The 13,617-nt window shown below is 44.5% G+C and overlaps 1 protein-coding gene across 1 annotated transcript in view; it reads right to left on the bottom strand.

The window, feature by feature from the left end:
• B3GALNT2 (beta-1,3-N-acetylgalactosaminyltransferase 2) overlaps positions 1-9,046 on the bottom strand; it is a 58,207-nt gene extending 49,161 nt beyond the window's left edge. Inside the window, exon 1 of the mRNA XM_044239325.1 lies at positions 8,782-9,046. Within this exon, the coding sequence (XP_044095260.1) occupies positions 8,782-8,893 (112 nt within the window). The 5' untranslated portion in view covers positions 8,894-9,046. The remainder of the gene's footprint in view (positions 1-8,781) is intronic.
• Between the last annotated feature and the right edge of the window lie 4,571 nt (positions 9,047-13,617).

The raw sequence follows: 13,617 nt of genomic DNA, 5'->3' as shown, positions 1-13,617 counted from the left end.
CTACACTAGAATTAAAATTTAAAAAGACAATTGGGAAATTCTGAACACTAAATATTGGAAAGAATCATTAATTTTTCTAATTGTGATGATGGTTTTGTAGTTATGGTTTTTTAATGTCTACTGACAGAGACACTATACTAAGATATTTATGAAAATAATAATTTCTCTGTGATTTGCCTCTAAATAATCCAGTGGGAAGAAATGGGTAGGAGTGTTTATGAAAAATGTGAGTTGAAGGTGTATGGTGTGTACATAATATTTGTTCTAATCTTCTACTTTTGGTATGTTTAAAAATATTCATAATAAAAACTTAAAACATGAAAAAAAAATCCCAAGGCTATCCTAATGGTTTATCCCTGGTTTCTTCTTCTCACTGCCAAATAAGATTTTTCTGAAACTTAATAAATAAATAATAAAGATAAAGATGACCATGTGGCATGTGAAAATCCCACAGCTTACGGCTGCAAACTACTTTTTGATCTCATTCCACTGCCATTCCCCTCCTTTGCTTCTACTCCATGTCTACGCTGCTTCTGTGGAAGTGGTTTAGCTTACACGCATTTCTCCTTTTGTTGCAGAGAAGGGCATGGCAGATTTTGGCCTCTGAAAAAACTTCTCCTTCCAGATATACTGAAAAATAGGTCCCTAAAGAGTCAACCAAAAAAACTCCTGGAAGTAATAAACAAATTCAGTAAAGCTGCAGGACACAAAATCTATCTATAAAAATCAGAGGCACTTCTATACACTAATAATGAACTATCAAAAAAAATTCAGAAACCAATCCTATTAACAACTGAATCGGAAAGGATAAAACACCTAGGAATAAGTTTAATCAACAAGGTGAGAGAGCTGTACACTGGAAGCTGTAAGACAGTGACGAAAGAAACTGGAGAAGACACAAATAAATGGAATGATATTCTATGCTCATGGGTGAGAATATTTTTTAAATGTCCATTCTACCCAAAGCAATCTACAGATTCAATGCAATGCCTATCAAAATTCTAGTGGCATTTTTCACAGGAATACAGCAAACAACCCTAACATTTGTATGAAACCACAAAAGACCTTAAATAGCCACAGCAATCTCAGGAAAGAACAAACAGGAGGGCATTGCGCAGCATTAGCTCTTCTATCCTCATCTAAGAGGGATGATTATAGCAATACAGGCCTACCTCAGGAAACAAGAAGAATCTCAAATAATCTAAACTTATACCTAAAGAAGCTAGAGGAAGAACAAAACCCAAAGCCAACAGAAAGAAGGAACTAGCAAAGATAAGAGCAGAAACAAATGATATAGAGACTAAGAAAACAATAGAATGGATCAATGAAACTAGGAGCTGATTCTTTGAAAACATCAACAAAATTGATAAATCTTAGCCAGACTCATAAAAAAACAGAAAGAGAGAAAGGGAGGGAGGGGACTCAGATAAATATCACCAGAAATGAAGGATAAGAAATAACAACCAACACCACAGAAATACAAGGATTGTAAGAAATCATTTGCCAATAAATAGGACAACCTAGATGAAATGGGTAATTTCACAGTAGCATAAACTTTCAAAGCTGAATTAGGAAGATAAAGAAAATTTGCAGACCGGTTACCAGCAATGAAACTGAATCTGTAATCAAAAAGCCAACTAAAGTCCAGGACCAGATAGCTTCATAGGTAATTCTCCCAGACATTCAAAGAAGAGTTAGTATTTATTCTTCCCAAACTATTCCAAAAAATAACAGAGAAAAGAAATCTTCCAAATTTATTCCACAAGGCCAGCATCAGCCTGATACCAAAACCAGATAAAGACACCACAAAAAAGAACTACAAGCCAACAACTCTGATGAACATAGGTTTAAAGATTCTCAACAAAATATCAGCCAACCGACAATACAACAAAACATTAAAAAAATCATTAACCACAATCAAGTGGGATTTATTCCAGAAATGCAAGAGTGGTTCAATATTTGCAAATCAACCGACACGACTGAAAAGAGACATGCACCTCTATGTCTCCTGCAGCATTATTTACAGTAGCTAAGATATGGAAGTAGCCCGAGTGTCCACCGATAGATGAATGGATAAAGAACACAGGGTATATGCACAATGGAGTATCATTTGACCATAAAAAAGAATGAAATCTCATCATTTCCAAAAACATGGATGGAGAAAGTGAGTATAATGCTACACCCAGTCAGAGAACGACAAATACCATATGATTCCACTCATACATGGAATTTAAGAAACAAAACAAATGATGAAACTAAACAAAAAAGCAGACTCTTAAATACAGAGAACTGGTGGTTGCCAGAAGAGAGGTAGGTGGGGTCATAGATGAAAAAAGATGAAATAAGCAAACACATGGAGCAAAACACTGGAGGCATGATGCTCACTGGTTTCAAACTATATTACAGGATATAGTAAGCAAAACAGCATGGTTTGGCATAAAAAATGACATACAGGGCAATGGGATAGAATAGAGTCCAGAAATAAACCCACAATTATATGGTCAATTAATCTATGACAAAGGAGACAAGAATATACAATGGGGGAAAAGGACAGTCTCTTCAGTAGATGGTGCTGGGAAAACTATTCAGCCATATGTAAAAGAATGAAACCGACCACCACCTTATACTATACACAAAAATCAACTCAAAATGGATCAAAGACTTGAACATAAGACCTGACATCATAAAACTCTTAGAATAAAATATAGGCAGTAAGATCCTTGACACTGGTTTTGATGATTTTTTGGATTTGGCACCAGATTTTGCAACAAAAGCAAAAATAAATGAGCAGCACCACATCCAACTAAAAAGCTGCTTCTGCACAGCAAAGAAAATCATCAAGAAAATGAAAAGACAACCCAAAAATGGGACAGAGTATTTGCAAATCATGTATCTGATAAAGGGTTAATACTGAAAACATATTAAAAAATAAAAACTCCTACAATTCAATAGTAAAAAACCAAGCAATCCAATTAAAAAACAGGCAGCGGATCTGAACAGACACATTTCCTAAGACAACATACATATGGCCAACAGGCATATGAAAAGGCGGTCAACATCACTCATCATCAGGGAAATGCAAATCAAAATCACAAGGTGAGATCACCTTACACCTGTCAGAATGGCTAGTATCAAAAAGATACAAGTGTTGGTAAGAAAGTGCAGAAAAAGGAAGGCTTGTGGGACAATAAATCACTGTAGTCCCTCTAATAAACACTATGGAGGTTCCTCAAAAAATTTAAACTAGAACTATCATATGATCCGGCAGTTCCACTTCTGGATATTTATTCAAAGGAAATGAAAACACTGGAGAAGATACCTGCATGCCCTGTTCACTGCGGTGCTATTTACAATAGCCAAGACATGGAACCACCTAAGTGTTCACTGACAGATGAACAGATAAAGAAAATGTGTTACAGACAAATATAAGGCAATATTATTTACCATTAAAAAAAGAAGGACAACTTGCCACTTCTGACAACATGGATAGATCTTGAGGGTGTTATGCTACGTGAACCCAGCCAGACAGAGAAAGACAAATAGGGTACAGTTTCACTCTTATGTACAATCTAAACAAAACAAAACACTAAATTCATAGAAAACAGACTGACGGTTGCAAGAGGGGAAGGGTGGCGTGTGGGCAGAATGGTGAAGGGGGTCAGAAGAACAGACTTCCAGTTAAAATAAAGAAGTCATGGGGATGTCATGTACAACTCGGGGGCTATAGTGAATAATGCTGTAATGCGTATCTGAAAGCTGCTAAGACAGATCTCAAAAGTTCTCATCACAAGAAAAAAATTATAACTAAGCTAACTAGACTGTGTTCATTTTTACAATACGTACTTACACTGAATCAATGTCATACACCTGAAACTCACGTAGTAGGTCAATTATATCTCAGTTTAAAAAACAGGTCTTCGGGGCGCCTGGGTGGCTCAGTGGGTTAAAGCCTCTACCTTCGGCTCAGGTCATGATCCCAGGGTCCTGGGATCGAGCCCTGCGTTGGGCTCTCTGCTCAGCAGGGAGCCTGCTTCCTCCTCTCTCTCTCTGCCTGCCTCTCTGCCTACTTGTGATCTCTGTCTGTCAAATAAATAAATAAAATCTTTAAAAAAAAAAAGACACAAAGATAATTCACAGATAAAATGCAAATAGCCAACCAACCTATGAAAAAACATTCCATTTCACTAGGAATCAAGTTTGAATTAGATGGATCCCATCTAACCAGGCTCCTGCTGTGTTCAAAATGACAAATACCTTCTTAAATAATACCCCAACCATTGGTATTGGAAAGAAATGTTTAATTAGACTTTTTTCAAGGAACTGGCTCCTCTCCTATGTTGCTGCTGGAATGGAATTTGGTAGTCTTCTGTGGGACAATTTGCCAATACACATCAAATACCTCAGATATTTTTTTTTTTTTTTAAGTAGGCTTCATGTCCAGAGTGGAGTTCAACACGGGGCTTGAACTCATGATCCTGAGATCAAGACCAGCTGAGATCAAGAGTCGGACACTTAACCTACTGAGCCACCCGGGCTTTCTATCCAGCATTCCACATCTAAGAACTTATTCTAAAGAAATAATCAGTGATGTACTAAAAGATCTCTACTCATCACAGTATCATTTATTAATAGTGAACAACTGCAAAATCCAGAAATAAGGGATTAGTTAAATTAAGGTGTATCTATATGCAGCCATTGAAATTATGTTGCATAATTGTTTTATTGTTATTTACCATATTAAGATCAGGAGACTAGAGGCGCCTGGGTGGCTCAGTGGGTTAAGCCACTGCCTTCGGCTCAGGTCATGGTCTCAGGGTCCTGGGATCGAGTCCCGCATCAGGCTCTCTGCTCAGCAGGGAGCCTGCTTCCCTCTCTCTCTCTCTGCCTGCCTCTCCATCTACTTGTGATTTCTGTCTGTCAAATAAATAAATAAAATCTTTAAAAAAAAAAAAAAGATCAGGAGACTATAAGAACTATGTACATACTATGTGGTTCCATTGATATGAAGTATTAACAAGCAAATCTCTGCCATTTAAGATCAGAACAATGGTTACCACTCCTGGCCATGATGGAAGGGAGCATAAAGGGAGCTTCTGAAATGCTGGATTAGTCGGGTGTATCAAAAATATATCAACCTATACATTTACAGGCCCTTTTCTGAAGGGGTATTATACATCAATATAATTTTTAAAAAATACTAAGTCATTTCCCTCCAACATGCATTGTAAGTATGTGCATTCAAAAACTGTCATAAAGATCATTTTCCCTGTTCTTAAAAATAATTTCAAATTTTTCTACAAAGAACTTGTTTTACTTTTCTAAGAAAAAAAATTATATCATAAGGTCATCATAAAAAGTGAATAGACAATATGTAGGTGGCAAATTCATTCATACTTTCTCAGTTTTGTTCTCTTGATTCATTCCTTCAAATTACTAAGCACAAAAAAACCACAAATTTTTATGCCAGGAATAATTAAAACCCCACACCAGCTCCCTGAGGACAACAGCATTCCCTTCTCTAATATGTAGTGTATCCTGAGGGTCAAGTAGAACTGCGAGGTTCTCCACTGACAGCAGACATCCAAAAGTCTATTCTAGACCAAGGGAGGTTGACTTCAAAACTCATTGTTCAAAATAGGCCCAAGGATTCTTAAAAAGCAGACCAAAATTTCCACTCTCACATGTATTCTCTCAGATGACATCAATCCCAAATAAGCAGAAATCTTGGAAATGAGGGAAATATATAAATTCATGACAGATCTACTGCTAAGGACAATCATCATATACACGACTAGCATGCCAAATCTCTAAAACCTCCCCAAATACCTCACTAGCCACCACTATCCCATTCCTCCTCTCTAAAATCCATGGAGTGTTTACTATGAATCAGGCACTTTTCTGGGTGTTGTATTAATCGAATCTTCACAATAACCCTATGAGATCATCATTTTATAAATAAGGAAACTGAAGCATAGAGACAAGATTACCATATAGGGATAATTTTGGATGAACCAGCCCTAGGCAAAATTGCAAAGCAAGCTCAATTTGTCTTTGGTCTTCTCCTTGCTCCCTGTATCAGTTCAGCAGACTCTGAGGGTCTCAGAGCAGGGGACTCCACATCTAGCTTGGTACCTAGAGCTCTAAGCATTTGTTGAATGGATATACTTCTTTCCTTTCACTTTGGTTTCCTTCTCTCCAAATATCCTAGAAAGAGAAGACTTCTTTGGTCACATCCTTTTTCTAAAAAAGAATATTACATAATTCCTGCTAAGGTATTACCCAAAGTGAGTATGAGGTAAGAGATGTATCTTCTAACTGTATCCTCCAGTCCGGTGTCCCTGTCTCCACTTTCCTCATGCACCCCTAGGTGTGCTGAATTTCACAAGAGACCTGCTTCCTCTTCACCAGTTGCTCTCCTAGACCTTATTTCGGCTGTTTCTAGGGAGCCACTACGTTAGAAAAAACGCCAGGTGCTGACAGGACTCCTGGCCGTCATTCAGGCCCCTGCTCAAGGGCACCTCTTCAGAGGGGCCTCCCCTGACCTCTCTATTCAGAACAGTAGCACACCATTCTCTGCCCTCTACACTGCTTTCTTGTTGTCATCCCACCTGTCTCCATCCCCTAGGATATTAAAAAATTATTTTCTCGGTTCTGTCTTGCCTTCTAAATTGTAAACTGCACAACAGCAGGGATGTGATCTGGGTTACTGCTGTAACTCTATACCTACAACAGGAGTGGGCACAGAGTAAGCGCTCAAAAATTTGCTGAATCCACTACAAGTCAGAGGGCTTTTTTTTTTTTTTTTAATATTCAGGGAAGGTAAGTCTCCCTTTAAAAAAGTACTGTCACAACTTAATGAGCCTGAAGACAAAGAAGCAGACAAGAGAACAAAAAGAAATCTTAAAACATTAATTCAAGGGAAGAAAACGTAACAAAATCTTGGGTTTTCTCTCTCACTTTAGGCTGAAGGCATAAGGGTAGATATATAAAAGTGCCCAAATGTTTTAGTTTGAATGTGGTGGTAACACGATGGGAAAAGGAGCTGCAGGAAATCTTGGCGATCCATATGCTTCTACTACTTTTAGTTTTGCAAAGTGAAAGCTAAGAGTCTGCCAGGTTTCATTTAGAGTGAAATATCTAATTTATCATCTAACCAGATGCACGGTATCCACCTAAGTCAAAGTTAATTTATTTAACTAGTACTGATTTCTTCACATATAGCCGGATCCTCCTCAAGGCCTATTTCCTAGTCTCTTTAACCTAGCTCAGGCTGACCTGAAGGCAAGATAGCGGCATCATCCAAACACTGTGGGGATAAGAAAAACTTCACTGAAGCTAAGAGATCACCTACTAAGTTTTAAGCTTGAAGACAAACAGGTTTTTCTTGTTTACTGAACCCCAAAAGACTAAATTAAGGTCATAAATATCCTAAGAATGTTCTGCAAGTAAATTCTAGTAGTGCTCACAGAAAGGAAAAGAAAGCTGTAAAACAGAAACCTAACAGATAATAGAAAGCATTTTAGATCTGTGGCACTCTTCCCGTACTCAGTTTACAAAAACCTAAAACACAAAACCTTAAAAAAAAAAAAGCCCCTAATCCTAACCTGTTAATAGGTTAAATGCTCTGTAACCACTGTGTTTTCATTAAATAAATTAACCGTGTTTTAATTTTATTCGGGTCACACAAATAGCCTTTTCAAAGAGCTTGTGGTTTGTCTAATAGGAAAAGAGTCTAAGAGACTGTTACCAGTCTAAGGAACCCCCATAATAACGATGAGATTGCCTTGCGGATTGCCTCCCACTTAAAAAGTAAGGCACAGACCCACCCCAGAGTTGCAAATATTCAATTGTGATTTTTAAAACGTTTGGGTAAGAAAACAGCTGTTCGGGGAGAAGCGGTAGGGAAAAAACTCGCCGAGTAGTTAGAACAGAACACAACTACTACCTCATTTTGAAAACAGCCTTCTAGGTTTCTTTATATGTCCTAGGGCAACCTCTTAGAAAAGAAAACAAGAAAACAAGGGAAAACCGTGAACAACAATAACAACAAATCCGCCGGCACCTTCCGCGGACAAAGCATCCCGGGAGGCGGTGAGAGGCGCAGGAACCGAGCTCTCAGCCCCCGAGAGAAAGCTCCGGAACGGGCGCACAGACCGTGGGCCAACGGCGGTTTCGCGGGTGCCTCGCTAGCCGGCGCCCGGCCAGCCTCACAGGGACAGCTCGCTCGCAGCCCCATTTCACGTCCAGACGTGTCCACCGACCGACCCCGCAGTTTCCAAAGAAAACAAAATCGGTGTGTTCTTACGGCAAAGTTACGCTTACAGGCGAGACCCAGGCTTCCCCAGCGCCACCCGCGCCGCCCGCGGCACTGAGACCCGCACGTCCCGACCGAGCAGACCCGCAGCGCGGAGGGGGCAGGCCCGGCAGCCGGAGCCCGGCGCACGCAGCGGCCGCCCGCGGCTGAAGGACACAAGGTTTGGCTCGCGGGGCGGGCGAGCCGGCGCCCACAGCTCGGACCAGGCCTGGCGGGCAGACGCAGGACTCGCGGCGGCCGGCACCGCTCTCCGGCCCGTAGAAGAAGGCGGGAGGGGAGAGACGGCGGGACTCGGACGGGGAGAAGCCCCCGGAGTTCGCCCGATGTAACGCCCCGAGGATGAAAAGGGCCGTTTGTCTCCTCAGGGGACGGTCGCGCTCGGCCCGCTCCCCGCTGCGGGACTCCGCGGAGAAAGCCGCCCGGGGGCTCGCAGTCGGCCTCCCGCTCCGCCCGACCCCGGACCTCACCTGCCGGGCCGGCCCCGGAGGCGCGGGCGGGCGGCGGGGAGCGCAGCCGCAGCCAGAGGTGCAGCGCGGCCCCGAGCACACACGGGCACAGCAGCACCAGCCAGTTTCGCATTGGCCGCCCCCGCCCGCTCCGCCTCGCGCCCCAGTCGCGCGCCGGGCTCTCCCGCGTCCCGGCGGAGAGGGAGGGGACGTGCGGAGACGAAAGCCGCGGGGCGGCGGTCGACGCAGGCGCGACCACTCCGGCTACGCCTGCCCTCGCGCCCGCCGCCGTCCGGACTCCTCGCGGTCCCGTGCCCCGCGCCTCAGGTTCCTCCAACCCCGGGCGGCGGTACCTCAGCCGGCCAGGCCCCGCCCCCCCGCTCGGCCTTCCCCCTCGGCCCCGCCCACCTCCCCCCACTCGCCCCACCCCCTTCCCTCGCGTCCCCTCCCTCGCCCGTAGGCCAGCCGGGAGCTGAAGTCCTGCTCTGGGCCTAGGCAGGGGACACACCCCAGGAGTCCCGAGGCTCGGAAACCACATTTCCCATAATCCCATGCTCTTGCTGGCGTCACTCGGCGATCGCGGAGGCGAAGCACGAGGGCACACTTGGAGCATGCGCGTCTGTTCTCGATGCCTACTAACCCCGGGTGGCCGGAGGGAGGCGGTGCTGGGCAGCCGGTGTTCCGGGCCAGGCACAGGCCCGGGAGAGAAGTACAGCTGGGGCGAAGGGGCGCCGGTCGCCTCTGATTTAAGAGGGATCGCGTGATGCTTGTTTTAAGCCACGCAGAGCTCGGTTCTCAGATCCTGGCTCCTGTGGAGGCGGGATCCTGCCGCAGTCTCCTTGGTCCGGAGAGCTGGCGGAGCGCGTCTTCCGCGGCGCATCGTCCCTCAAGTCACTGGTGCTGGGGCCCCGGACCCGCTCCCTGCCCGGCTCCGTCCTCTGGGTGCCCAGGATGAGACCACACCAGGGGCCGAGCGGCGGGGGCGGCCGCGATCGTCCGGGCGACGGCCCAGGTTCCGCGTGCCCCCGACCCAGACCAGGGAGACGAGCGCGGGGACACCTCCTGTGGGCGGGAGCCGTGACTGCGCCGACGCGGGGTGCGCGCGCCGGGCGGGAAGGGCTCGGAGCCCAGGCCCTGTCCCGCGGCGTGCGGCGCGGCCCCGGGACACGAAGCCCTGGCCGGCCGGGCTGGACGCTCGGGAGTGCGGGTGGGGGCCGTGGCTGAAGGCGCCGGGCGATCGCGGCCGGTGCCAAGAAGGCGGAGGGACTGGTGAAGAGCGCCCGGCGTCCGGTGCTGGTCGTGGTTGGTTTGTTTCAAGTTTCCGCGAGTTGTGGCAACAGAAGGAGCTATATCGTGCAGTAGAGTCTTGGTTGAAAGCCGCAGAAAATCCATTTCAAACAAACTTAAGGGAAAAAAGCGAAATGTTCAAGTAACTGAACAGCGCAGGAGGAGCGGTCTCAGGCGCTGTCAATACCATAGTCTCACCGAGTGGCAATTTAATCTCAGCAAAACAACCGTCTATTAGTATTCCTTCTCTTTAAATCAAGAACTTCCAACTTCATTTTATTTTTTAGTACATTCAGTTAGCCACTGTATAGTACAAAAATAAAATTATTATTATTTTTTAAGTAGACTCTACGCCCCTCTTGGGGCTTGAAGTCATGACTCAGATTAAGGGCTGCATGCTCTAGGGACAGCCAGTGAGGCACCCCTAAAATGACTTATTTGAATGTTTTGTAATGTCTGTACTCCATTTAATTTCAATAGTTGTATAGTTTAATAGTTGTATTAAAGCTGTAAGCCCAAGGTGTTCATACTGTATGTTTGTACTTTAAAAAAAAAAACACCAATGTGGGGTCAGAAGTGATTTTTTTCCCTTTATAAGGATTTGTATATTAGTTATCGATTGCTAGCTACCAAATTACTCCAAAAAAATTGTTTTTGAGATTTTATTTATTTCAGAGAGTGTGAGAGAGAAGCACACTTCCAGCTGACCAGGAAGCCGGAGGAGCTGCTCCATCCCAGAATCCTGAGATCATGACCTAAGCCAAACACAGATGCTTAACTGGCTGAGCCACCCACCTGTCTCTTACTCCAAAAACTTATTTTTTTTTTAAGATTGTATTTATTTATTTCTTTGACAGAGACAGAGATCACAAGCAGGCAGAAAGGCAGGCAGAGGGCAAGATTGATCCCGGGACCCTGAGATATTACTTGAGCTGAAGGCAGAGGCTTTAACCCACTGAGCCACCCAAGCGCCCCACTCCAAAAACTTTTAAAATGACAGTATTTATTATCTCTCACAATTTCTGTGGGTCAGGAATTTGAGAGCTAAGTTCTGGTTCAGGGTTCTCCCTTAAAGTTGCAGGCAGATGTCCGCTGGGGCTGTGGTCATCTGAAGCTTGACTGGTGCTGGAGAACTGGCTTCCTAGGTGGCTCACGTCTGTGGCTGGGGCAAGTCGGTTCTGCCTTTTGGTTGATGTTCTCTAAGTGGGCTTCTGTAGCATGGGGACATTAAACCACAAGGTGCTTTAATGTCCCCATGCCATAGTGGCTTTCTTCCCCAAGAGCTGGAGATCCAAGAAACCAGCGCAGATTGCTGTGATGCCTTTTATGATGAATCCTTGCAAGACACACACGGCACTCCTGCAGGGTTCTGTTGGTTACACAGACTGGCCTGATTCACCATGGAAATGAGGGACCACAGAAGGGGATGAATACCATGGAGCAGGGCTCACCATGGCTCATGTTGGAGACTGGTTACTACAGTACCTTATGCAAATGGTTTCCAAACAGTTCGGGGAATCATTCGGGGCCTCTATGTTCTCACTATGGCCCGCGAATACCCCCAAGCCAAGAAAGAACAGTATTTTCTCATGGGAGACAGAACTAGCAGGCTGTGATCACTGCGGTTCTTGGGCAAATGTCACCAAAATCTGTGTGTCCCTTCCTCAGAATGTTTGTTTCCATATAGCAGTAAGGAAGGAGGATGTATAATGTGTATGAATTTCTTGTTTGAAATCATTTGTTTAGAAACTACACTGATCAGCTCTCTACATTTCAGTGAAAGAAATTGTGAAAGTAATAATCAGTTGTTACTAAGGGTGTCCTGTTTTTCATCTTGAAGAAGGACAGTAAAAGGGGCACACTCGGTCACATAAAATACTGTGCTGCCAAAGGGATCCCCAGCTTCTGGGGTGGCAAGTAGCCGGGCCGGGTGTGGAGCACCCGGGCGAGGCCATTCCAGTGCTGGGCCTGGCCCAACGTTATGCCCTCTTGTGCCTGGCCAGAAGGTGCTCCGCCTCTGGGCACCTGCTGTGCACCTGCAGCTGTACAGGGCCCCTGGGCAGCAAATTTATAAAAATTAAGACAAAAAAAGAAAGGTAGTAAAAGGCTTCTGTTGATGTCCTAAAATATTCATTTTGTGGTTAATGAATTATAATTAGTTAACCTCAGAGGAGAAATAATCTCTCATTTAGGCAGATCTATTTATTCAACAAATCCTTAATTATATGCCAGGCACTTCAGTAGTAGGTACTTGGGATAGATGGCTGAACAAAACAGAGATCCCTGGCCTGCAGTGGTGGGGGAGGGGACAGACTGGAGACTATAATGATAAAGAAATACATTATAGCAGCACATAGATGATGGTAAGTGTTAGAGAAAATATGAAAGTAGAGCAGGGTAGGGGAGTTGGGAATGCAGGACTGAAATGGGGCCAATTACAGTATCAAATAGTATTTAAACAATTTTTCAAAGTTACAATGAGCTCTAAAGGGAGGAATAAATAAAACCAGCCTAACCTATGGCATTAACTAATTAAGATGTTGTTCCTTCCAGTTACCAAAATGCCTTAACCTATGGCAGGAACTTCGCTGGTGTTCTGACATGCCTGTAACAGAGCTTCGAGCAACTTTACAGCATCTGTGGATCTCACCACAGTGGGAGCTACTCTATCACCTGTTGAGAGAGGCAGGACCTCCCACTTACTTGTTGTGTACTTTCGTCTAATAAACTCAAGACTAAGGTGGGTAAAGATCATAAGAGAGACAATGTGTAAAAAGGAAAGAACAAAATTTTAAAAACCCTAGGGATGATGTAAACAGCCTGTGTAGTCAAGGTTCTCATAGTTTAAGATATGAACAAGGTTTTTTTTTTTTTTTGTTTGTTTGTTTGTTTGTTTGTTTTGAGATTTTACTTATTTATTTGACAGAGAGGGAGAGATCACAATTAGGCAGAGCGGCAGGAAAGGGGGGGGGGAAGCAGGCTCCCTGCTGAGCAGAGAGCCCAATGCGGGGCTCCATCCCAGGACCCTGAGACCATGACCTGAGCCAAAGGCAGAGGCTTAACCCATTGAGCCACCCAGGTTCCCCTTAGGTGTGAACAAGTTAATAGAGAATTAGGATTAGGGAAAGGCAAACTGAGATAGTTGGTCACCCTGGCTGCAAATCAGTTGTAATAAGAGAAAGGAGACACATATTGGGGCCACACAAAGCAGGAGGTATCTGGCCAACCCCAAGCGTCCCAGAAGAGGTTATCCCTTGAAAACACAGGGCTGGGGGCTTAAAATCAAAGAGGCCAGTTAAGAAGGCCAGTGGGAAGTAAAGGCATTTAGGACACCTTAGGCGGACACCTGGCTGGCTCAGTCAGGGGAGCATGTGAGATTTCATCTTGGGATTGTGAGTTAGGGCCCCATGTTGGGCTGCTGGGTGTAGAGGCTAAGTAAGAAAGAAAGAAAGGAAGGAAGAGAGAGAGCACGTTAGGCAAAAAATAAATAATAAAAATTAATAACCCCCAGGAGTGTCTGGGTTGAGCAGTCAGTTGAGCGACTGATTCTTGGTTTTGGATCAGATCGTG

Source organism: Neovison vison, chromosome 2, assembly GCF_020171115.1.
Source record: "Neovison vison isolate M4711 chromosome 2, ASM_NN_V1, whole genome shotgun sequence".
Taxonomy (NCBI): Eukaryota; Metazoa; Chordata; class Mammalia; order Carnivora; family Mustelidae; genus Neogale; species Neogale vison.
This window is presented reverse-complemented; position numbering and strand designations above follow the sequence as displayed.